At 39.9% G+C, this 26211-nt stretch overlaps 1 protein-coding gene across 1 annotated transcript in view; it reads left to right on the top strand.

Annotated features, from left to right (window-relative positions):
- The window catches only part of FGF18 (fibroblast growth factor 18), a 147186-nt gene extending 122763 nt beyond the window's left edge, over positions 1 to 24423 (top strand). Inside the window, exon 5 of the mRNA XM_060786296.2 lies at positions 20653 to 24423. Within this exon, the coding sequence (XP_060642279.1) occupies positions 20653 to 20919 (267 nt within the window). The 3' untranslated portion in view covers positions 20920 to 24423. The remainder of the gene's footprint in view (positions 1 to 20652) is intronic.
- Positions 24424 to 26211: the final 1788 nt, after the last annotated feature.

Below are 26211 nucleotides of genomic sequence, written 5' to 3'. Positions count from 1 at the left end.
TTAGCACCATGACAAAATAGTATAACAAAATTCTTTCAATATTTAATTCATGGGACAGACTGAATACTGTATATTCTCATGTATACATCTAGAGATTTGAATTAAAAAATCTGTCCAAAAACTGGGTTGACTTATATGTAAATACTGTACCATAATGATGATGATGATGATGATGATGATGATAATGATAAACTATCCCCTTCACAGAGTAGAGTAACAAAAGGCTGTAAGGTAAAGGTAAAGGTTTCCCCTGAAATTAAGTCTAGTTGTATCCAACTCTGAGGGGCGGTGCTTATCTCCATTGCTAAGCTGAAGAGCTGGCATAGTCTGTAGATGCCTCCAAGGCAGTGCTTCTCAACCTGTGGGTCCCCAGGTATTTTGGCCTACAACTCCCAGAAATCCCAGACAATTTACCAGCTGTTAGGATTTCTGGGAGTTGAAGGCCAAAACATCTGGGGACCCACAGGTTGAGAACCCCTGCTCCAAGGTCATGTGGCCAGCATGACTTAGCTTTTCCTGAGAGATCCAAAAAGAAGTACGGTACTACCAACTTCTTCTCTGCCACAACACCCTTCTGGTCTTTCTGGCTAAGAAAATATCGGTGCTGGTTGCCAGAGATGGCTGTTTCCCTTTGGAAGCACTAGCACTTTCTTCTCTCCACAGAATGATCCTTGATGTACCTATGGATGGCACTGAATTTCCTAATTTTGGCCACAAAGAATCCCTTCAAATTTATACACAACTTATGTACGAGCATATATAGTAGATACTGGGGGGGAGGGGGGGAGGAGGAGCATTGAGGTAGGTGTTGAATTTATAGAGGGGATGACATGGGGATGTAGGGAAACCATACCCACCTCATAGATTAACTACATCTCAAGCAGAGCAAAGAGCATTTGGGACTAGTATTAAATTGCTGCAAACAACAGGACAAAAACCGTAGAATGTTTTGGGCAAGTCTGTATTGGGGAGGTTGAAGCAACTGTTACAAGATGTGAAACCCTGAGAAAGAAAACCCCAACTTTTCCCCGAACTATTGGATAGTCTGGAGAAGCCCAAAGGTTTAGAACTAAACTATGTTCCCAAATAGAAATCAGGTGCTGGAATTGCTGCACTGTGGTGTCATTTACTTCTGAGGTGAGAGCTGTAGGTCAGATGTGCCTCATAATGTTGAAATAATACTTAGAATCAGATTAAGACTGGGCGGTGAGTAGTGGTGGTGGTGGGGACTATGTTCAAATCCCCATTCAGCCATGACAGTCTCTGAGTGATGTTGGGTCAATCAGTATCTCTCAGCCTTATCTATTTCATGCAGATGACATGACTGTCAGTGAAAGAATTATGTTCGGTGCCTTGAGCATTTTGGAATGCAGGTGAAATATTAGTTATATATTAGGAGTATCAATGTGAAGATGAGAAATATTCATTATATTTTAATAATAATAACAACAACAATGATAATAATAATAATAATTAATGTAGTGCTTTCAAATTCTTAGAGTCCTCCACATACATTATAATTCTTTCAGATCAGATCTCCTTGCTTGATCAGATTTGGTTGTTTGATGTACAGTGTCCCACACCAGGCATCCTCGCTCCTTATCACAAACAAAATGGAGCCCCCAGTGGTGCAATGGGTTAAACCCATGTGCCGGCAGAACTGGAATCTGACTGGAATCCAGGGAGAGTGCGGATGAGCTTCCTCTGTCAGCTCCGGCTCCCCATGCAGGGGCATGAGAGAAGCTTCCCACAAGGATGGCAAAACATGAAAACATCCGGGCATCCCCTGGGCAACGTCCTTGCAGATGGCCAGTTCTCTCACACCAGCAGTGACTTGCAGTTTCTTAAGTTGCTCCTGACATGAAAAAAAGAACACCCCATAAACAAACCATTAAGATTGGCAGAATGGGCAGTAGATAAGACCCACCCACCCCTTCACCCTATATAATCTAAAAATACTTTCATCAAGACAGTCTTGTTTCTGTGCTTAAAACAGGGAAAAAAGGTGGAATGTTTGGACACAAATAACAGGAGATGCAGGAATAGCATAGCTATCACAAAAGTGTAGATCAAAAGAAGCAGAGCTTTTGAAATGGAAGGAATTTTGTTCTAAATCCCGTGTGAAATCCCCCCAATTTTACTTACTGAGATCTAGCCAAGAAGTGACTTCAATTTTTTTTCTATGCATTTTTATAATTTCAAATGTATGTGTATATTAAACAAAATCCACTGTGAGTTCTATGTAGAATTGCTCTGTTGAAAACAATAGGGCTTGAATTAATTTGTAGCTCACAAATCTTATTCATCTCAGCTGGTATGCTTGAGAAGGAACTTGGAGCTCATTACCTGTTGTCTCTTTCTGTGTATGGATTTATGTGTGCTAGTATGCATGCATGTTGACATGTGTGTACACAGCTACAGTCTGTCTGCCTATTTATCTCATCTGTCTATCACTCTTTGATCATCAATCTGAAAGTATGTCTATCTATTGATGTGTCTCATATGTATATAAACGTCTTTGTAAAAACTTCACATCTTATTCTTGTCCTACTCTTCCCTTTTCTATCCCAGTCTGGTGACAAGTTCATAAAATACATTGGCCTGGTGAGAAAGGATACAGTGTGAATATTCTGTTTTGGAAGGAAAATTGTCCCGTCCAGATGCATTGCCTGTATTAACAGCTTCTTGGGGGGAGGAACAGAAGGGGGAAAATATTAGCAATACTAAAGGTTATGTTTTTAATTAGTATGATAACTTTCAGCTCTTTTAGTGGCAATAGGTTGAGTAACTGCATTTTTAATATACCAAATGCTCTCGAAAAAGCCAGTAAACCCCAAGATACAAGTTTGTTCCTGGGTTATGATACACATTTTTAAGTCTACCATGGGAGGGGAAAGAAACCCATAAAGCTCTTTTGCAATCACCCCGGAGTGTTTGCTTGCCAATAATTAAACCGTGGGCTGTGGCTCCTCCCCACCCCTAGCTCATTTCCTATCGACTTACTCCGTGTAACCCTTCACTATACCAACAGATGCCATCTGGCTTTCTTCTCCTTCTCAGTGAACATCTTTGGATAGCTCCCCAGCTGAAAACCTGGTTTGAGTTTAAAATTTTTGTTTCATGTAATCATGAACAAAGGGTATTACAAATGAGAGCAGGTTGTTGCTATTTTCGTGTTGGGCAGTCCGACAGAAGTTAACCATTTCAGAAACAGGACATGTTACCTACTGGGGAGGCTCTTGGATGCAAGTGCCCGGGGACATTCAGGCTGTCTTAGTTTTCTCTCTTTCCTCCAGCAGGGCCAATTTATATCTCCACCAACTCCTTTGTGCCAAACTTTCCAGTGGAGCTTTCCCAGGATCCTGGAATGTAATCTCCCTGGATTTCTCTCCTCCCACTCCACCCCACACAACCACCGCCGCCGCCTCTATTTTCTTGTTCATTATTGTTTGTCACTTCACAGCTAGATTTGGCTATGATTTTACAAACAGGGTTCTAAATCTGTTCATTGTATGTTTGTGTTCCATGCATACACACAGCTGGTCTACATTAACCAGGGTGAGGGGAGGGGAGAATATAGCCAAATCAGCCCACATAGCAAATACAGCTAGTGTAGACAAGGCTAATAGTTTGAAAACATGATCAGGCTAGTCAAGGTCAAGGCTATGTTTCATGTAGTTTATCCCAGTTTAAATGGAGGCAAACTGGCTTGTGTCACCTGTTCTACCTTTCAGTTATTGAAGATGTGTATTTCACACATACCTTGTACTTTTTGGGTTTTGATGCTGAAATTTGAATTTTTAGATATTTGAACAGGTGCTTCAAACTACAAGAAAGTCTTCTTTGGAGGCTTTTAAACAGAGGCTGGATGACCATCTGTCAGAGATGTTTTGAATTCGATTTTCCTGTTTCTTGGCAGGGGGTTGGACTGGATGGCCCATTAGGTCTCTTCCAACTCTATGATTGATTCTATGTTAAAAGCTGTTAAAACCAGAGGCCTTGTTTTTATGTTCAAAGGAAACTGTGCAAGCTTGCCCAAAATGCTGTTTTTTAAAAGGTAATGGGGATTGGTAGAGTCTCTGAGCTTGGCCCTCAAACTGGACCTTTCCTTCTCTGTCAGAAGCAGGCCTGACATAAAAGCTAATACCCCAGTCAAGAGCCCCAGAGTCCAACTGGCAGATGACAGCATCAACAATAAGAGGGAGAGAGGAGGAGGCGGTGGCATCACTAAAGTTGGTGTTACCCAGTGCAGTAACTCCTGGTGTCACATCCTTTGCTATCCATGAGTTTGAATTCTGTGGGTTCTGGCTGCCAGAAATGGGGATCAGCCTTCTCTGGCCCTACAATGCATGAAGGCATCAACACAGGCTGCACAAAAATATATAGAGGGTCATTTCAGTTTGCATTCTCCTAGTTATATCAATGTCAATGGGAGGAGGAGCAGAAGCCACAGCAAGACAACTGACCACTAGAGGTGTGAAATTTGGCTGAAAGGCATGCTGTTTCAGGGTCCATTTACAGGTAGCCCCTCATTCTGTTTACTGGGAAGTTACTTGAATTGGGAGGGATGTTGCCATGTTCATTTGGCAAAGATTCAGCTCATTGGCTACAATGGGCAATTTTAAAAGCTCAATCCTCAGTCATTTTAAGGCCTATCTGCTTGAAACTTACCTCAGTTTTAGACCCCATTTACAACTGCAGACCTGCCAAGTTTCAAAACAATTCACCAATCTACTGATTTTTTAAGAATTATTTTAAGTTTTAACCATAACATTTTTTAAAATAAGACAAACTGCAAGAATGGGTTCTGGGAATTGTAATCACTAGTTGTGTCCATTCTCAGCCATTCAGAGAATTGACAAACTTTTTATTGGCTGAGAAACAGAGAGAAAAACTTCAACTCCCATCATGCTCTGAGAGGAACTCAGAGACTTTTCAATGCCTGCCCCATGCAAGTGCTGCTGGGAAAGCGAGTTCCCAGCAGGGCCCTCCCTGGAGGAAGAGCCTCGGAAACTCCAAAAAAGAAATGGAAGGATGCTGCTGCTGCCAGGGAGAGAGAAAAAGACGCTCCCTTGCATGAAAAAAACTCCTAGGATCAGTTTAGGTAGGGCTAGGATTTCATGGTAGGATTAGACTGTGATATTGTCAGTTAGTCTTTGCCTGTCAATAATGAGAATACCAGGCAAGATGAACCAATGATCTGACTCTGTATAAGGCAGATTTCCATGTTGCTGTGAAAAAAACAAAACTAAAGTGGAATTATTAAAGGAGAAAAGTGGCTATTGTGCCACATAGTGACACTAAGAACCCAGAGAAGTTACTTTTTAAAACACAGAATACCCTGATCGGCATACACATTGACCATGCTGACTGAAGGATCCTGGGAGTTATAATTCAAAAAGTAACTTTTCAAAGCCCTCTGAGTTTTTGGGTGCCCACAAAAAAAAATGCTGAAACCCGTCCTGATAATAGAAAATTTTTCAGTGTTCTGAACAAGCAGAGTCTGGCAACTTTTCAAAAACTAAATATAATTTGCAATCTTCTAAGACATACTTGGGATGTACTTCTGTGTAGAATTGCACTGTTTGCTGTTAGCCTCATATGACCCGTACAAGTTGGAGGAAAAAAACTTTCCTATCCAGGAAGTTATGCCTGTGTAAAGAACTGCTATAATATGAGCATCTCTTACTGTTTTTGCAAAGTGTGTAGGTTGCAAAATATCTTTATAATCCTAGGTTTTTGGGAAAGTATGTTCACTTTTTATATATTAACATTTCTGGCTTTCCAGAGCCTTCAGGTTGAAGTGGACTGTAGAAGCTTTACTCTGCTCAGTATTTTCTTTCCAACCACTCCTCAATCTTATATAAATTACACAAATATTTTCTAACAAATTGAACTTTCATATAAATATATGTCTTCACAGTCTATAGAGTAGGAAATGGCAAGCCGTTACCTAAACAGATGGTCTTGAATACTTCCACATTCAATTCATTGGACTTAAATTCATCTGTGTATCGAACATCCCAACTTCAACACTGTTGCTTCAAATAAAAGGATTTTAGGAGTTCTGGGAGAGCCATTGCCAGTCAGAGTGGAGAGGGCCAATGTCTGTGTGAGAAGTTCTTGACTTTTGAACCTCCAGCTGTTTTGAACTTCATCTTCCATAAGTTTCATCTAACATGGTCATTAGTTTTGGAAGCTGAACTACAAGCCATCTGTAGGACCACCAGTCTTCATACACAAGTAGGTGGACCAATGGACTACAGTGTCCAGAATTCCAGTGGCCATGTTGGCTGGGAGGTTATTGGAGTTATACTCTTTAAAGTAATTCCCCCAAGATCTGGATTGACTCAGTATAGTGTTTTAACTTTGATTTTGTAGCCTTTTCAAGAACAGGTTGTTTCCCCAGTAGCCTCCAGAGAACCTTTTGGCAATCGTCTGTGTAATGTATCTCTGCCGTAACATGAAGAGCAAGTATTTCAAAAGACTCCCTACTGGTAATAAGATGTACCCAATTCTATAAAGTACCTGACGAATACTTAGCTGTGGAAATTTTATGGAAAACTGGATTGCCTTCTGCATGGAATCTACAGCAGAACCGGGCATTATTTATTTATTTACTCCATTTCTACCTTGCCTTTCTCAACCTGAGAGAGGACTCAAGGCAGCTAACAAATCTGGCAAAAATTCAATGCCACACAGGTAACAATAAAACACATATCATAAAAATATAACGAATCTAAGCATATAAACAATTAAAACTCATACCAATCTGTCAACAGATTAAAAACCACATATAAATGCTGAGTCCAAATCGTTTTCCAAATCCATAGTCCATTATTCAAGCTGTTAAAAGTCTCCTTGTGTAGTTTCCTATTCACCAAACGCCTGCATAAAAAGCCAGTGCAGTGTTTCAGATGTTACTGGACTGTATGTACTTCCTATCAGGCTTAGTCAGCATCAATACTGTTACAGTAAGTTGTAGCAGGAACGTGTGTGTGTGTGTGTTGAAGAAAAACCTTATGATGGTAATTATTATGTGCAGCTGGTAATGTAGGTCAACCAGCAATCTTGGACCACACCTGATAGGGTATAACTGTATTGGTTTTTAGAATACAGTTCTGGAGAGCTTTTTCTCTGAGGAGATCTATTCTCAAAGGCTCTGCTCTGAGGAACAGGTTGGAGAGGAGATATTATGCTGCTCTGAAGGAGGCTATGGTGGAATAGCAGTTTGCTCAAGGTTTATGTTTTGCTTTCTCATTTGACTTAAGATGAAGATGCCTTATTTAGTGCTACTTACAAAGACTATGTAAGTTTCTTGCAGTTTTTTGTATGCAAGTTTGTGTTTCATCTCTGCTATTAAGAGTAAAGATTTTTCTGTTTATTTCTACTCTTGTCTGTGTGTCTTGTGCATGGGACGTGGCTAAGATCCACTTGCTGCACAGCAAATACTGGTATGAGATGCTGGGAGCTTGTATTCCAACAATATGTGCAGGAGAAAGCTTAGCCCACTTCTGATCTGTAGTATTTATTTATTTATTTACTATATTTGTATACCGCCTTTCTCAGCCTATCGGTGACTCAAGGCGGTTTGTTGTGAATATAAGTATGTTGTGAATATATTATGTTGTGAATATAAGTGTAGGAAGGAAGGAACTAGGCAAAACCCTGAAGTATAAAGATATATAATTTAATACTAAAATTATAATTGTTCATGACATGGTGTCTCCCATTTCTACTTATGGCTGTGAAAGCTGAGCAGGTAAAAAAGCTGTTAGGAAAAAATAAACTTATTTGAAATGTGTGGCTAGGGCTATGAAAAGCATTAACTAGCTTTGCCCTGTGTTAATGTTGATCAGTCCTGTGGACTATTTAGCTGCTGTGGAGCTGACTGCTTTGCAAAGCGACCTAAGTGGTAATTGTAGATGGGCCCTTTGATACATATAATAACTCACATGGCACAGTTGAGAGTTCATGAAAAGTATTTGTTTTACAGATGACGACAACAACAATCATTTTGTTACTTTTAAAAAAGCATTTTTAAAGCATGTACAAATATGGCTCTTGGATGCCAGACCTTAGATATCTCTGGAAGGTTGATGTGGATTTTGGCACTAAGGGCCCATAATTGGCTGGCTCTCTGAATTTACTAAATTGAAGAAAATCAAAATCAAAATACTAGTTCTTCCAAGGGTTGTCACTGATTTGGGAAAATAAACAGAGGTGTCATATCAGGGCTTTTCTCCCAGGGCAATGTTTTTGAATGAAATGACCGTGTCATGGCACTTACGGATGTCGTCTGCTGTTTTCATTGCAGTAATTCTTTGTCTTGCTAACGTCATTTTCTTGCACATTTTAAAATATTATGCTAGTCTCTGTAAAGCAATGAAGTTTATAAATTATGCAGTGGCCTGTTCCCGTGCCAAATTAGTTCCTCGACTTTTACTGTATCTCTTGAAGATTTCTTTAGAAGCTACAAGGACTTGAAATTCAAACCATCCAGGAAATCACCTTTATATTTTCATTATTTCTTGAGATAACCCTGGAATTTTAAATGTTTTATTCTTTCCACCTTTTCCCTCATCTTTCAGGAACGTTTTCCCCCTGCTCACATTTAAGGCCTGAAGCACATAAGTCACTCACTCCACATGGTCTAAAGTTAAACTCACTATACAATGAAAACAGATGAAGCAAGAGTTTTCACTGAGAAACTTTTTAAGATTTTCTGGTGAGATAAATGCTTTCCAAGCCAATATATTCAAAGTTACCAGGGAATTACTACTAATACCAGATGGCGGGGAATCTCTGTAATTGTTAGAGGACCACAAACAAATTGTAGCTTCATATCAAACACTAGGTTGCCTATACTTACAATATGAACTCTTGCCAGGCATGTTCTTTGAATGATAGTAAGGATTTGAGACTGTTTGTGTATTAAGTAACAAAAATAATGGAAATCCAAAGAATGCTAGCACCTTGGAATAACCATGACCTACTGCATCTGATGTCCACACCAGTGCACAGATCAACTTATATGACACTTGAGGAATACACATAATCTTTCCCAATAAGAAGTGAGTCCTTTGTTCCAACATTTCTGGCAGATTCTAAGTAATCTAGACATGCCAAAAAAAGCATAAAGCAGTAGGCATACAAGAAAAAAAATCCCATGCTATTCCAATAACTCCCAATAAATGAGACACTCTGGAAAGTACTGTATATTGCTCACTTCAGTATACTTAAGTGGCTACAGTAAACGACATGCAAAATGTAGTCCTTTAATTTGGTTTCTCTGTTGGTCTCTTTGGCCTGCTGAGCTTGGATATCTCCAAGAACTTCACTGAATGCTTTTGGATAACCATGCTGTTTAGAATCGCCATTGTGACTTGGATTCATGTTGGAATTCTACCCCAGAATAGACATCCAAATGCCGTTGCTATCTCTCAATGTTTTCAAAGGGATGCATGTTTTGACAGGCACTCCAAAAAGATGATGTCCTTTAAACTCCATTGTTTTCAATGAGATTCATGGTTTGGCAGCTCGTCTGTATGCACATTCCATAAGGCTTTGTCAACCTCCAAGCAGCTCGTACAAGAATTTTCTCATCCAGACGCTGCTTTCTCCTCCAACTATCTTGCACGCAAATTTCCACACAGAGCTGCCAATTTTTTTTTAAAAAGTGCTGATGGGAAGCAAATTGGATGGCGTAGAACATGAGGAAGGTTTGGGATAATTTATTGGTACTGCCAGAAATTACAGTATCCAGATCAAAAATCAAACTTGCCATTCTATAATGGCTCTTAAGAAATCTGTAATAATGAGCCAAATGGGTTATATAATTGAAATAAAATATTGGATTTGGTATAATACTGCTGTCATTCAACACCACCTTAGCTGTTCTGTCAATGATTAGTAAATGGGGGAATCTTTTGTGTTGAGGACATACGTTTTGTCTATTCACATTGCTGCATTTTAGTCTTAGATTCTATAAATGGAAGCTATTAATGTATATAAACATTGACCTTTCTGTTGTGGTTGAATTCCAGTTTGGTTACAGTGCCAGGTAGATAATTTTTAAAATGTTAAAAAATGTCAACCTGACATGCAGTGGAACAAAAATGTAAATATTTAAGATCCCTGCTAAGCTGTTTTACATTATCTTCAGTGTGTGCTGCCTTCAAAGTCCTTCAGATTTTGCCAATAGTTGCTGGTAGGCTTTCCGAGGGTAGGAATTTAGCTGCTTCAGCCAAACCAGAGACAAAATACGGTTCCCATTCCCACTACACACATTTCTGATCTGGGCTTCATCACCAGCTAGAAGTAAGCTTGAGGATGTTCAAAGGAGGTTTTCATTGAAGGTTGTCTTGGATGGATGGGGAGATAAGGAGACCACAGGAAGATTTTTTTCTTATATAGAATGGGAGGCTTAAATAAGGGTAGCCAATTTTTTTTTTTGCTTCTATATCCCTTTTGCATATAGTCATGTATAAGTCTGGAATGAAAAAGAGAAAATTTCAAAATTTATTTAAAGCATTTATATTCCACCATTTAGCTGAAAAGCTTCCCAGAGCAAAATATGTGGTATGACAGTTCCTGCCTGGAAGCTTACAACCTGAATGTAACATATGGCACAGAAGGAAAGCACACATTTATTTACTACATCACATGTGTTGTCATAGCCAATTTTTGCTAACTTACAGGTTTTACAGTCAGTGTCCCCAGCATATATATTTTAATAGGCTACTTTCCTTAATATATACTTTTTGTATTACATTAATTTATATATATATATATATATATATATATATATATATGTTTATATCTTTCATGGTCAGAATTCCAGGGTGATGTACAACATTTGTTATAAAAACACTTCAGTTCCCCAGCAGACATCTTTTTCTCTACTGTCTGAGATTCATCACAAAATTTTAACATGTGTGCTAGCTAAAGAATAGCCATATTTTGTCCTGCATGGTAGCTCAAGTGATATGAGTGAGAATGGACTGACCCAGATTTTAAATTTGCGTGATTTTAAACAAATGTGTTATTAATGTAATGTTTTTAATGAATTGTTTTAAATGTATTCTATTTATGACTATGGCTGGCATTTGAATGAATGCCTGTTGTGAGTGCCTCTCCCCCCTTCGCAGGTGAGAAGGAGAGGGTACAAATATGCAAAATAAATAAATAAATAATACTGTATATCTACAGCTAAAAAGGAAAAGCTTAGTTTCCAATCACACTCTTTAACACGATGCCTGTGGGAAATGCACAGGCAGATCATGAGTATAATAATCTATATAAATAAAAATGTAATGTCCGTTTGTGGGATTAACTCATAAACCAGTGGACAAATTGAGACCAAATTTGGACACAATACACCTATCAGGCCAACAAGTGACCATCACTCATAAAAACACTGAAAAATACAGCAGAAGAGACTTAAAACCCCCCAAAAAACCCAAAAATGCATCATAATGCATGCGCAAAACCACACATATATACACAAACACACATATATACACATATACACAAACATATACACACACACACAAAACACATATACACAGATTGGGCCACAGCAACGCATGGCAGGGGACAGTTAGTAATAATAATAATAATAATAATAATAATAATAATCAACTTTATTTATACCCCGCCACCATTTCTCATAGGGAGTCGGGGCAGCTTACAAATAGTACACAATGGTGTCATACAGCATGTAAAGTGAAATATATCAACATTAAAACTAATAACACATTTAAAACCAGACATAAAATTAACAAGAGCAATAGAATCAATAAAATATGGCAATGGCCATTGATCAAAGGTCCATACAGTGGCATTCTTCCCCTTCAGTCGCCCAGAAACTGTTATTGAAATGCACTTGTTTCTGATCCTGGAGTCAGTCCAGGGCCATCAGAACAAATTGTCTTTTGACAGCCTTATCCTCTTTTCAATCCATTTTGATAAGTTACTTTCACTGTCGAATCTTGTGTGACAGAACCCCACAGTTTAATATTGTGTGGTCAGATAGGCAAGAGATGTTTCAGCATGCAGTGAGCGATGATATCCGCAACTCTCAAAATCCCTGTTAGCACATGTGACATTTCTGTATGTTGTGTATGGCTTTGCGTATAGGTTTCTTGGACTGTGAGTAGCCAGTGTTATAATAAAGCTCCACGTTAGTATGATTTACCTTGCTTCCACCATGATTCAGATACATATTCTGGGATTCCCCAGTTCAGCTGCTGCTGTGCCCCTCCGACATAACTGCTAAACTCTCTGCCAAGACTCCTGAGTATGTTTCTCAGGGGATTCTTGAGGTTGAGGGGTCAACATCTTGGAGGAAGAATGCATGTAAATGAATAACACTTGGCATTCATTTACTGCTAGGGACGTCCTGGCCTAGAGTGCTGTGAAGCAGCTGAAAATGCATAGACCATGGGGAATCTCAATGGTCATATTTTCAGGATTTTTTTGGCATGGAGTCAGACAGCTGAGAATGGAAGATTCTTATGACAATTTGATGCAATGGCTTCATTATGCAAAAGATGCAGCCCCAGCTCTACAATCTTCCTTGACATCCACAACAATTTGCCAAGATTTTCAATAGATTTATGAGTTGCTATTTTCCTGATACTGTGGTAAGAGGTTCTTTCCCCCCTTTTCTGATGAAGCGTAAGATATAATGCATTCAAAATGTTGTTCAGTGCCACTGTCATGTAACAGGAGAATTTTCCTGTGAAGAAGTATGTTGGGTGGAATCCAAAGGTCTTCTACATCTGGAAGAAAACTTTTGTCTGTCTGTCTGTCTCTCCAATTATGTTCAAGCACTCGGCAAAAGAGGAGAACCTAGATCCAAAATAGTTTGACATTGTAACACATTATCTTCGATGATTGTACTTTCAATTGCATTTAGGTAGTGATAGTTTATGGACCAAACAGGAAAGGTCTCACCTTGAAACCCCATCTTCTCGGTCGATCCCTGACAGCAGGTATTTAAGCAATGACTGGGTAGCCATCTTGCTGAATTGCAGGATTCCTGCAATGAGCAATGGAGATGGAAGTAGATCACCTCTAAGATCCTACCCAAATAATATTTTGTGAATATTAATCACAAAATAGGAATGTCTGTGATTCTTCTTGCACAAGGAGAAGCAGGAGAACATCTCTAGAACTTACCAGTTACAGCATCAGTACACAAACTCTGGGGTCTGTGTTTGTTGAACAGTACAAGAGGCTATTTTCCTCCCACTCAAGACATTTTGGCTCTATCTCAAAGTGTTTAAAGAGGAATCCCAACAGATTTTTCATCTAAAGGATGAGCTCAGTTGACATTTTGGGTCACAACTTGGATTAATGCATTAATATTTGAAATATACACCATCCAGTTGTAAGGCAGGAAGTCCATAGTCACATTTCGGTTTGCTAAATGGCCTGATGATAGCCTTGGCTTCTCCTACAAAACTATTAGAAAAATGCTGGAGTTATGATTTTTGTTCCTTCATATATAATGGTTTGGATACAAAACTTGTATAGTTTTTAGTTTCATAAACTGTTTTAGGTTGTTTTATAATGCCATACTACTTAAGGGTTTCTTGCTTTTTATTTCCGATCAAGTGGACTTTGACTTATGATGACTCTATGAATGAGAAGCCTCCAAGAGCCATGGTCATCAACTGTCTTAAACAAGTCTTGCAAACTCAGGGATGTGGCTTCCTGGATTAAATCACTCTACCTACTTATTCTAATTTAATCCGTTAATCTGTTTACATTTGATAGAGGCAACAACTATAGTAGTTAGATATTCTGGATAATTACATTTGGTAACTCAATAAATTTGCACTTTCTAGACTAATATGCAAATTAGATCACAATTATTCTTCATATCATTCATTTCTTAAATCTTTGCTCAAATGATTGTAAATAAAAATATGCACTTTAGGAAAACATGTATTACATGCAAATATCATGGAAGGCTATATGTAACCCAGAAAGAATACAGATTCTGTTGGTATGTTGCTTACTCTGCTGATAAACACTCTTCCTTCCCAAGATGACAGACTTGGCCTCATGAGTGGTTTTGGCATTCCCTTGGTTTGTGCTGGAAGACTTCACTATTCATGTTGAGACCAGGCTGACAGAAGCAGCTCAGGCTTTCATGTACTCTGTGATGACTGTGGGTCTGTGTAAAGTAGTAGGACACACATTCTGGATTTGGCTTTTTGGACTGGGCAGGTTGATGGTGATCTGGATGCAGAGAAACTTCTATAGTGTCACTGTCATGAACAGGTCATTACTGCTCCTAAAGACTCAGGCCCTCTGCATCACAGTGAACTGATTAAAATTGCTCACTTCAGGAGGCTTATAGATCTGGATGGATTCCTAGTGGCAGTTTCCTGTTGTCATGGTAGATGAGACTGTCAAAGCCCTGGTTAATCTGTAGAGTGGGGCAATGTCTAGATTACTGAACACAATTGCTCCAGAGCACCACATTCCATGTAATAGAGCTAAGCAAGCTCCTTGGTTTACTAGGGAACTGGCAGTGATGAAATGAGTAGGACAGAGATTAAAGTGTAGGTGGCAGAAAACTCTGAACTGATCCAGCTAAGCCAGGAGTCCTCAAACTAAGGCCCGGGGGCCGGATACGGCCCTCCAAGGTCATTTACCCAACCCTTACTTGGGGTCTCCCTAAGTCTGAAATGACTTGAAAGCACACAACAACAACAACAACAACCTTATCTCATCAGCCAAAAGCAGGTCCACACTTCCCATTGAAATACTAATAAGTTTATGTTTGTTAAAATTGTTCTTCATTTTAATTATTTATTGTTTTAAAGTATTTTTTGCACTACAAATATGATATGTGCAGTGTGCATAGGAATACATTCATTTTTTTTCAAATTATAATCTGGTCCTCCAACAGTTTGAGGGATTGTGACCAGGCCCTCTATTTAAAACATTTGAGGAGCCCTAAGCTAAGCGCTGATTAGATCACATAGACAATGCGAAGATGGTGGAAGTGAAAAAGATTATCTTTCTCCATTGCAGCTGCACAAAATAAAGTGGATCAATCTTCAATGCGTGAGGGCTTTCTGTGCTTTGTCTCATAAGAACAAAATTCAGACCACTCAGGAGCCTGTTAAAGTGAATTTGCAATATACTTTGCAGGAAAAAATATTGAACTCTGAAGTAGATGCTATAGTTGACACAAGTTCAGTAGATACAATCTTGGTATTTGTATCCTATATTAATGGATACTTTTCAATTGTGCTGTCTGAGGATGTGAACAGGATCCTTGAAGAGGTGCCCCTATGTCATGTGGTGGTCTCTCTGGGATTCTGTTTTCAAAGTGCACGGAAATTGAGCCAAGACTGCGTGCGATGGAATTGTCAGTCTCACCATGTTTGCAGGCTCTCTTCCAAATAAGTTCTCTTGAAATCTGTGTGTGTATGCCTTCACATTGCCCATTGACTTATGGTGGCCCCGTGAATTTCATAGGATTTCTTGGGCAAAGAATATTTAGTTGGGCAGTATCTTCCTTCAATACAGCCCACAGCAGCTGGTATTCCTTGGCAATCCCCTATCCAAATACTAACCAGACCTGATTTTGCTTACCTTCCAAGATCAGGCATGATCAAGTGTCTTCAGTGCATGGAGGGTCTCTCTCTGAACTATTTGTTTTTAAAGAAAACATGGAATAGGCCTACACTATTCTTATGACTGGCACCAGAATGCAAGGAAATTTCCTCCCAAGTAGTAAACCATTAGTGACCTAAACAAAAGGCATTGCTTGGAAAAGGTAATTGTATGGCTTTTTGATCCAAAAACTTGCAACATGAAAGCAAATCCACAACATTGTGACCAAATTGGATTATAAAAGGTGGGGAGATTTGAAGAATGTAAATATAAGGGTAGCAAATGTTCCAGTAGATTTGCCTTCTTTCAGTGCAAGATGGCCTCTGTTTACTACCAGGGAGATAATTAACCAAATGCTCTGCACAAACAATCCAGGAAGTGCTTTGAAGCTTTTGGAAAAGACATTTGGTCTACTTTAAACCTCCTTTCAATTCTTCTGGGCTTATGTAGACCATGGTCCACTGTGTACTGCATTTCAATGTTGTAAGCAACACAGTTTTAAGGGTTTTTAAAATTTAACTTTAAAAAAAACTATTCACCTTTAGCCATTAAAAAACTCATAGGACTGTGTTCCATGCTATTAACTGAAACTAAATAGGAAGTATAACCATATTATTCTGATTGTAACCTTAACAGATTGATGGTAAAGCCAATGTTCAACTTGTGTGTGTGTGCTTGTGTGTGTGCATAGAATGGGGCCAAACAAGAACATTCCCTGTACCTGTTGTAACAGCCCCCTTCACTTGTATTTGCAGAAATCTATGGAAAGGAAAGGTCAGGGAGACAGAGGTGGATTTCATTAAGGGCACCCTTCCTTTTCTTCACATATATTTTATGCATTGTTGCAACAACAATAATGGTTGAGATCTTGCATCATGAGCTGCAACTATGATGATGAAGCTCTGTCATTGTAACATTTCTGGACTCAACCACTCACTAACTCATAACATACTGTAACATTCTTGTGCCTCGCTGCTTTATAATTTATAATTAGATCTCTCTCTCTCTCTCTCTCCTTCTATCATCTATCTATTTTACTGGTATGGAAGAGCTACGCCGTTTGTGCTAATTTTGATTCCTGAGGCTCTTCCACACTCCACACTTACAGTATTTTGGTTCCACTTTAACTGCCACAGCTGCATCCTGTGGAATCCTGGGTTTTATAGTTGGGTCAGAGGCACTAAAAGAGCTCTCAGGCTGAAGATTCAAAATGCCCACTTCTCTTTGCACTGCAAATCCCAGGATTTTACAGGATAGAACCATAGGAATAAAGTGAAATACTTATGTGATATGAAAGCATACATGGAGCAGAAATGTAAAGACCACCTATTTGGTAGAAGTGGAGATGGATTTTGTATAGTTCAGTTTCTTTTTTAAAATGCTACTAGATTTCCATAGAGTATATAACTCAGTGTTTGGAGTTCTCAGCACTTTGAGAACTTCCAGGGTTGGCGGACTTCCGGCTTTCATTGTTCCTGAATTGACTCTGTTGTTTCACCAGCTTGACTTCAGCCACTTGTACTTTTGAACTGCTGCGACTTACTGTAACAAATTGCATGGGACTCTCCCCTGCTTCTGAAGCAGCTGGGGAGTCTCTGTGAGGACTGTACCAAAGATTGGTTCACTATTTGGCATGACAGCCTGACCCTGGGTTATAAGTCTCGGTAGAGATCTGCTCTATGGTATTCTTGAACCAGAAGACCTTCATTTCAATAGGATTTGCTGATTTCCAAGGTTTTGCATACCATGCAAATCTGGGAATGTATCCCCTGCAGATATAGGAGGTGTGTGTCATACTGTATATAGAATTATGTAATGTTTCAGCTGTGTACAGGGGCCATTGCATTGCCTGTATTCTGTTTTCTGCCAGGAGAGTTGCAGGTCCATCTCCAGAGCTTTTCCTGCCCCTCAGAAAAAAAAGACAGTGGGAAGAAGTGGGTGAGAAATTTATCCTTGTGTTCAGACTCACTTTGGATACCATCCTGTATCCCATTACCTGAGAAAGAGGCCTGCTAAACTTAGCAGGTGTTATTTCTGTAAAGGCTCGTTCTCACCGTACAATTCTTTGGCAAACCACCTGTTTGCCTTGCAGTAAATGAAATGTTTTGAAGGAGAAGTTTAAGTTTAAGACTTGAACAGCATTACTTCATGCAGTTACATGTTTCATAGCACAGCTATGTAGACGAAAGTTGTAAACTATAGACTACAGCTAGAGGACAAATAAGGAATAACTTTCCTACTTAACGTTATTTTTGTTATAAGAATTATGAATACAATTCTTGAATAAGACTGATTGGGAATATAGTTTATCCCAGTCAAGGTACGGCATATTTATTCTTGAGTAATATTTAATTAAATTTGAATGTCCAACATCTTTTCTATAGGGATCTGATTCATTCTTCAGTGATATTTCCTTTCTCCCTTAAAATAACCCTTCACTTGGGTCCAGGCCTCAAAGAGATATAATCAAGTTGCTGAGTTGGCAGTAGTGCAGAACTGTGTGTGAACAAAATTTTTGAAGGAAGGAGATGACAGATTACTTCAGATCTTTGGAATTATATCTTTCTGTGACTCTCCTGTACATTTCCGGCAAAGAATGCATGAATCTATTCCAGAGAGAAACTAAATAATTTTCCTTTTTTCTCTGACTTGGCAAAGCGTTGTCTATTTGTGCTATTTAATAGACATTTTAGGCAATACAATGTTACTTATGTCTCAAGTAAATCCAACATGTGTTAATGAAATAAGAGAGCATCCTTTGATTTCTTCATTCAGTGTCCACTGAAATTTGTCAGTGCAGAAATGTGTTCTCCTAGGATTTCAATATGTTTCTTTGAATATTGATTAGGAATATTTAGGTAAAAGTGGATGTCCAGTGACACTGGAGCAGGTTCTGCTGTGTGGTCAGGACTCCTTTGTGCCTTCTCCACAGTGTGGGGCTGTAGCCCCCGGTGGCACAATGGGTTAAACTCTTGTGCTGGCAGGACTGCTGACCAATAGGTCAGTGGTTCAAATCAGAGGAGAGCAGGTTGTGCTCCCTCTGTCAACTCCAGCTCCCCATGTGGGGACATGAGACATGAGAGAAACATCCCACAAGGATGGTCAAACATCAAACATCCAGGCATCCCCTGGGCAACATCCTTGCAGACAGTCAATTCTCTCACACCAGAAGCAACTTGCAGTTTCTCACATACACAAAAAAGTGTGGAGCTAGCGGTAAGAACTCCCTCCCACCTCCCCAATGGCCTGAGAACTGGTGGTAAGAACCACGAGGACCTTGAGATCGTCTGGGGAGGCCCTTCTCTCGATCCCGCCTGCATCACAAGCACGGCTGGCGGGGATGAGGGAAAGGGCCTTCTCGGTGGTGGCCCCCCGGCTGTGGAACACTCTCCCGGCACACATTAGACAGGCGCCCTCCCTCATGTCCTTTCGAAAAAGCCTTAAGACCTGGCTGTTCGAGAGGGCATTTAATTAAGTGCTAAGCAACAAAAAAAAATACGGTAATGAGAACTGGAATGGTACAAGGAATATGAGACTGGCTATGATTCCACTAAGAGACGAAGCGGACTTTGTGTAGTTTGTAAGTGTTGTATAGTTATATGTTGTTGACACTGGCCTTTTGTAATTGTCTTTTATATGTGTACTGTACACCGCCATGAGTCGCCCGTATGGGCTGAGAATGGCGGTTAATAAGGGCATCAAATTAATAAATAAATAAATAAATAAAATCTTGAGGCCAATCTGAAGTTCAACACTCCAGATCAGGTCTGGGATAAAGTGTCCATGGAGAACTGCTTTCACTGGTACTTTGAAAACCTAGCAATTCAGAATTCTAGTCGAACACTTTAACCACAATAAAGTGCTTTATTTTCCACAATTACTATTAGTATTATTACATTGTTGTTGCTGTTGTAGTTGTGTTGTGCTGTAGAGTTGAATCAATCACAGGACTTCATCCCATGGAATAAATAAAGTGTTTGGTATCATTGGTTTTCCCTTAAGCTTTGCATTTGGAAATTAAATGGATGATTTTCCTAACCCCCATCACACCTTCTCCTTTTCTCTGCTTTCTTTAGGATTTACCGATTTGATTTGCCATCAAACAGTAGAGATTTGTTTCCTCCCATTGTTCCACCAGGATTTCAATTTTTAATCTTTTAAAAAAGGGATCCTAAGAAGTGGTTTTAAATCAACCCAGATCTTTCCCCAATCCTCTGCATTGGTGATCATAAGACATGGTTTACAATTGGGGAAATGAGCATTTCGGCTCCTCCAACGCATGGCATCATCGTTTTATTTACAAGCGGGTAATAGAGATTAACACCACATGGGGAAAGTGGCCATGCAGGGAATTTAAAAATAAGTTGATTGCTAACCAACTTAGGAAATGTTGGGGAAACCAACACTTTAGAAATGGCAAAATATTTCAAACCCAGAATTGAAGCTTACGTGGTGTAAGAGACACCGTGGGTTGCTTTCTTCAATTAGTAGAAATACTGATTTAACTGCATTAGGATGAAGTCAACATCCCATGTTGGAAAGATTTGGTAAAGACAATTTACCATTGCTTACTTCTGAGACATTTAGTGGTTTGTGGATAGGCAATCAAAATTCGGTGCCAATAAATCTAGATTCCACAGCCTATATATGTTATATAGAATTGCATAAATAATGTATTTTACCAAATCTATTGTGCCTTCCACTATTTCGCAATTATGTTTTTAGTGATAAATAATTAAGAAGTAAAGCCCATGAACGCATGTAGACTATTCCCTGCTTATCCACGGATTTGATATCTATGATTTCCCTTATTCACACTCTAAAAATGCCCCTTCCCCAGGTGTAGTGAAAATTTAGGATTTGCTATTTTCCATGGTTTTAGGTATCCAGGTGTGTGTGTGTGTGTGTGTGTGTGTGTGGTGGAATGTACCCACAACTGTATGGGGGCCATGCTGTACTTTGTTAAATGAGGTATAGATGAATATTGACTTGGCTTTGTTTTGTTTGCAGCCGGATGGCACCAGCAAAGAATGTGTCTTCATTGAGAAAGTCCTAGAGAACAACTACACAGCGCTCATGTCGGCAAAGTACTCCGGCTGGTATGTCGGTTTCACCAAAAAGGGGAGGCCTCGGAAAGGGCCCAAGACACGAGAAAACCAGCAAGACGTTCATTTTATGAAACGATATCCAAAGGGTATAGTGGATTTACAGAAACCTTTCAAGTATACCACAGTGACCAAGAGGACTAGGAGAATACGACCCACGAACCCCAGTTAAAAGACAAAGACAGTGTCAGGAGAATAAACTACGAAAGATAGACTGTACCAGAGAAATATTTTTACACTAAAAATAAGGGAGAAGCTCTATTTTTGTACATTGTTTTTAATTTTTTTTTTAAAAAAAGACAGTTGAAAAAACAAACCCACTGGGGAAGCTGTAAAAGATTTATTGTAACTTGAAGAAGAAGAAGAAGAAAAATGAATGGCTCTATTTAAATTGACTTTTTTCATGCTGTGGATTGACATACAGGTGCTTACTTCTCTTTTTGGAATGGACAACCTTTTGGAATGGACAACTTTTCCAAGCCAATCCCTAAAGGGGAAAAGTTCATCTGAAAAGAATAATAATAATAATATTAATATTAATAAAAACCAAAACCACAAACCAAAGAAAACCAAAGTTCGTTTCCCAAAGTCCCTGAAAACCCTTGGATAATTCTCTGGTGTTGCAGTGATCTGTTTTATTGTCTGATACAAGTCCGACCGAGACAAGTTGGTCTGCAAATCTGTCATTGAGCGTCCGTGGAGAGCTCAATACCTCAGTCTTTTGTAACCTTTCCGACGACATAAGGTGTCACACCTCTGTGATCCTGCATTATGATGCTCACTTCTGGAGAATGCTGCTAATGACCTTCAAGTGACTAAGTAAAATAACCTAATAACACCAATGATAAGGGAATATTTTAAAACCAGCTCTATTATATATATAAATATATATTATATATATAAGCTATTTATTTCACCTCTCTGTATATTGCAGTTCCATGAACCAAGTATTACTGCCTCAACAATTAAAAAGGAAATTATTTAAAAACATGAACATGTATTACTGCTGTTCACATATCTCCCCCACTGAGACCTTAAAACTTGCTGCCTGGGGTTGAGTTCAAGGAGAATTTCGATATCCGAATGGAAATTCGAAATGTTGTTTTATATCAGACGTGCCAGGAACTTAATTAACAATTTCAGCTCCTGGAATGTATAACGGTTACTTATCCTCGCCCCCATCCCATTTTCATAATGTTGACTTCCTGCAAAATGTTCTGCCTTGTCTAAGTACAGGGGGAGGTTTCAAAATGCAGCATGAAAAGGATTTTGTTTTTGTTTTAGCTCTTGTACACCCATCTTGTTCTGCCTGGACCAAGCTGCGATGGGTGCAATGTGGTCTTACATGTTTGGTGGGAAAAGAGAGAATATTGGTGTTGCTCACATAATGCTCCCAGTGTATCACTTCTCAATGACAGCAGCTGACCTGGACTTAGAACTTGGAAAAGTTACTTTTTGGGAATACACCCCCCCCCACTGTAACCTTCATTCAGCCTGGCCAGAAGGATCCTTTGTGTTGTTGTCCAAGAAAGCTTTAAAACAAAACCAACACAGCACATTTCCAAGCTCTGTCTACAATCTGATTCTAGTTAACTGAAGCTCTGTGATTCCTCTCTCTAACCTGGAATCGATTAGGAAGAGCCAGCTAAGGACACAGCTATACTGACCACGTAGGTCAGTGTGTGTGTGGATTAATCTTGTGGTGGCTTATTAACACACAGGACTGATCCAACTTAATCCAGGGAAAGGCCACCTTAATGTGGACTTGCCCTCAGTTAAGCTAACCGGGGGGGGGGGGCAGATTAGGGGCAGTCAAGACAGGTAGGCTGTTTCCTAACTGGAACCGACAGCGGTTCTCTTGACTGCCACCCTGTGTTTTTCGGCTCAGGCAGCTCAGAGATGTAGAACAAGAGTCCCCTATTGTCCCTCCTCCCCTATCATGGCTGTCAGTAGTTGTGACACCACTACCTACCTATTTTGGGGCCACAAGATAGGTGGGGATTCCACAGCTGGTAATATGGTGGAGGGTCCTGTGGATGACTGCCCAGTGGCATTAAACTATGTTCAGTATGACTGGGCAGTCAGGATGTCCTTCTGCCTCTGAGGCCCAATTGAACCACTTTGTAGTTCTTGATATGTTAGAGCAGTGGTTCTCAACCTGTGGGTCCCCAGGTGTTTTGTCCTACAACTCCCAGAAATCCCAGCCAGTTTACCAATTGTTAGGATTTTTGTGAATTGAAGGCCAAAACATCTGGAGACCCACAGGTTGAAAACCACTGTGTAAGAGCAATCAAACAAAATCAACCTGCTTAAAATTCATGATAGAGCAGAAGAAATGCCCTTAAATCCTGGTACCATTTTGACAAGAGGTCCAAATTGAAGGTTCCTTCTACTGTCCCCGTGTTTCATATATTTAATCAGAAAATATCATGGGAAAAGAAGGAGGGGAGATGGAGCATTTTTTAAAGGCAACAAGTGAACAAAGGACTTTATCACATGGAGGAGGCATGCTGGCATAGAAGCAACACTGAAATATTTGTTACTGGTTCATCACCTCTTTGCAATGAAGTCATCAATTACAATGGAAACCTGTCAATAGCCTCTAATCGTATCATGGTCTCAGGACTATCTTGCATAGTGTAGTCCGGGTGCTTCTGTGGCAGCATGCTGGTGACATCAGGAGACAGCATTGTCCTCCTCTCTCACTCTCTTCTTGCTAAAAAAGAAGGATTAAATTTTTTAGGGCTATACTTTGCATAATTACGAAGTATCTTTTCAAAAATAAATAGCACCTCATCACCACACTTGGCCCCCGGTGGTGCAGTGGGTTAAACCCCTGTGCTGGCAGGACTGAAGATCGACAGGTCGCAGGTTCGAATCCGGGGAGAGCGCGGATGAGCTCCCTCTATCAGCTCCAGCTCCTAATGCGGGGCCATGAGAGAAGCCTCCCACAAGGATGATAATTCATCTGGGCGTCCCCTGGGCAATGTCCTTGCAGACGGCCAATTCTCTCACACCAGAAGTGACTTGCAGTTTCTCAGGTCGCTCCTGACACGACAAAAAAACAAACAAAAAACAAACAACACACTTGGCCCTGGGATACCATGCCAGCCCATGTACTAATGATGAGCTGGCCTGACATTACCCACAATAACCAGCCATTCTGTGGGTCATTATTTGGGGGGCCCTCTAAGCCACAAGTCTCTGTCCTTTAGTTCCCAATTCTAGCTGTACCACTTGGAAGAACTGCTATTAAGAACTGATTACACTGCTGGAGCTTTATGTACATGGTTCTATGAGGAAATGTGTCTAGGACTTGCATGCCAATTGTTGTCATTGTTTATCAGTGGATACCAGTTTTCCATCTTAACTGGGACACACGTTCATGTGAATGTAAGCACCAGTGGAAAAATATCATTTGCCTCTTTAAAAAACAAAACAAAACTGTGTTTAGGACTGAATTGAAAGTCCAGCATAAGCATCTCTGTATAGTCTCTATGTAAAGCTATAAAGGGGAGTGCACTGGAACCAGTCCTGTACCAGGGCATGGGCAAAGGGACCGCCAGTTGGAGCCACAAGGCAGCCTGGGCTCTTGTGCTGACCTTCAGAGGTTTATGTACTTTGTTAAAAATGCACTCTTAGTCAAAAGCCTTTGAAAATAAACTTTATTTTCCTTAAATAAGAGAAAAGAAGAAGAGATTTGTGATTGTCTCGAATGACAAATGAACATGGCTTTAGTAATGTTGCAGATGAAAAAGCAACATACTCCTTCTAGTATGTTCAAAGCAGTGTGCCACCAACTTTAAATAACGGTTACCTTATCATCAAGAGACTAAATGTGGGGCAATGGTTTAAGTCTTGGTCAAAGATTCTGATTCAGATCCCTGCTCAGTTGTAGAAACTCATTGGATGATCCAGGGCAAATCCCCTTCTTTCAGCATCAGAGGATGACAATGGGAAGTCTCCTCATGATAGATGAATGTTAGTGTTGCCTGAAGTGACTTGAAGGCATGCAACAACACATGTTTAGCAGTTTTGTTTCACCCCAAGGCTGTGGCAACCATTTCTATGTGAGAAATCTTTTTCTGTATCAAGATTAGTTCAAGCATGAAAGTCACCTATGTGAGACGAGCGGGTGAAGCCCACATCTAGCAACTAGTTACTGTTGCAAGGTGTTGCTGGAACAGTGCGGAGACTCCCTTTGCAGCAGAATAATTCCTTCACACACTTTAGGGTGACTTCTCTGATATGACTCATCGCTTGTTAAAAGTCAATGGTTTAGGAAAGAAGGGCCAACTAGAGTAATGGCTGTGAAATATGGTCCTCTGGATACTGTTGGTCTGCAACACTCATGATCACCCACCGTTGCCTATGTTAGTTAGGGATGATAGAAACTGAAGCTCACTAACAATTGGAAGACCATATGTTCCCCATTTTAGCCTTGATTTCTTTGATGATAAGGCTGTTGCAGTGAACATGGGCCTATAGATCAGTAGCTGTGCCTCTGTTGGCATGGCTCATTGGAATGTTCTGGGCTCCCTTTCTGGTATCTCTGAGGGTCAAATTCAAGGGCCATTTTACACTACATGATTATAGCACTACAATTCCACTTTAGAATCCTATGGAATTATGGGGATTATAGTTTGGTGAGAGGCATCAGAATAGTTCCCTGAGGGCTCTTCCGTACAGCCCTATATCACAGAATATCAAGGCAAAAAAATAAATAATCCCATAATATCTGTTTTGAACTGGGTTATCTGAGTCCACACTAAGAGAATGTGAGATTTTCTGCCTTGATATTCTGGGATATAGGGCTGTGTGGAAGGACCCTGAGATTCTAAATGCCCTCCCTCAATTACCAATTCCAATATTTCCACAGGATAGAGCCATGGCAGTTAAAGCAGAATCATAGCACTGCAACTTTAGCAGTGTGGAAGAGCATTTACATGTTGTTCATTGTATATTGTATCATTGATTCTTTTGTGTAAAAATGCTTAGATTTGTAATTGCACAGGTTCTCAGCCTGTATAGGGATCAGCACACAGAAGCAGGGCATATTTTACACACACACACTGAATTTTGTTCTCAAAATTCACATCCCTGTGCAGGGAGGAAGGAAATATTGCATTATCTCCAATGGGGAATCTCACCATGTTAAAGAACAAAATCCACGTGTTTATGATATAGAGACTAAATTCAAGGAGCATGCCACCGATGGAGATTTAAACCTTTCTGACTTTTGCTTAGTGGTCTTTACACAGACCTGTGGGGTGTGGGCTGTGAACTTCCTTTTCAATTAAAACTCACAATAGGAAGAATCCAAATTTAGGTGTAGGTGACTTGGCAGGTGGAGGAAGATCTCTCTGTCTCTGTCCACAGGTGTTAATCCTGTACCCTTTAAGTGATATACACAGAGTTAAGTGACAATACTCAGCAGAAAAAGTTGTGGTGCACCAAGGTTAAA

Source organism: Anolis sagrei, chromosome 1 (genome assembly GCF_037176765.1).
Source record: "Anolis sagrei isolate rAnoSag1 chromosome 1, rAnoSag1.mat, whole genome shotgun sequence".
In the NCBI taxonomy this organism is placed as follows: domain Eukaryota; kingdom Metazoa; phylum Chordata; class Lepidosauria; order Squamata; family Dactyloidae; genus Anolis; species Anolis sagrei.
This window is presented reverse-complemented; position numbering and strand designations above follow the sequence as displayed.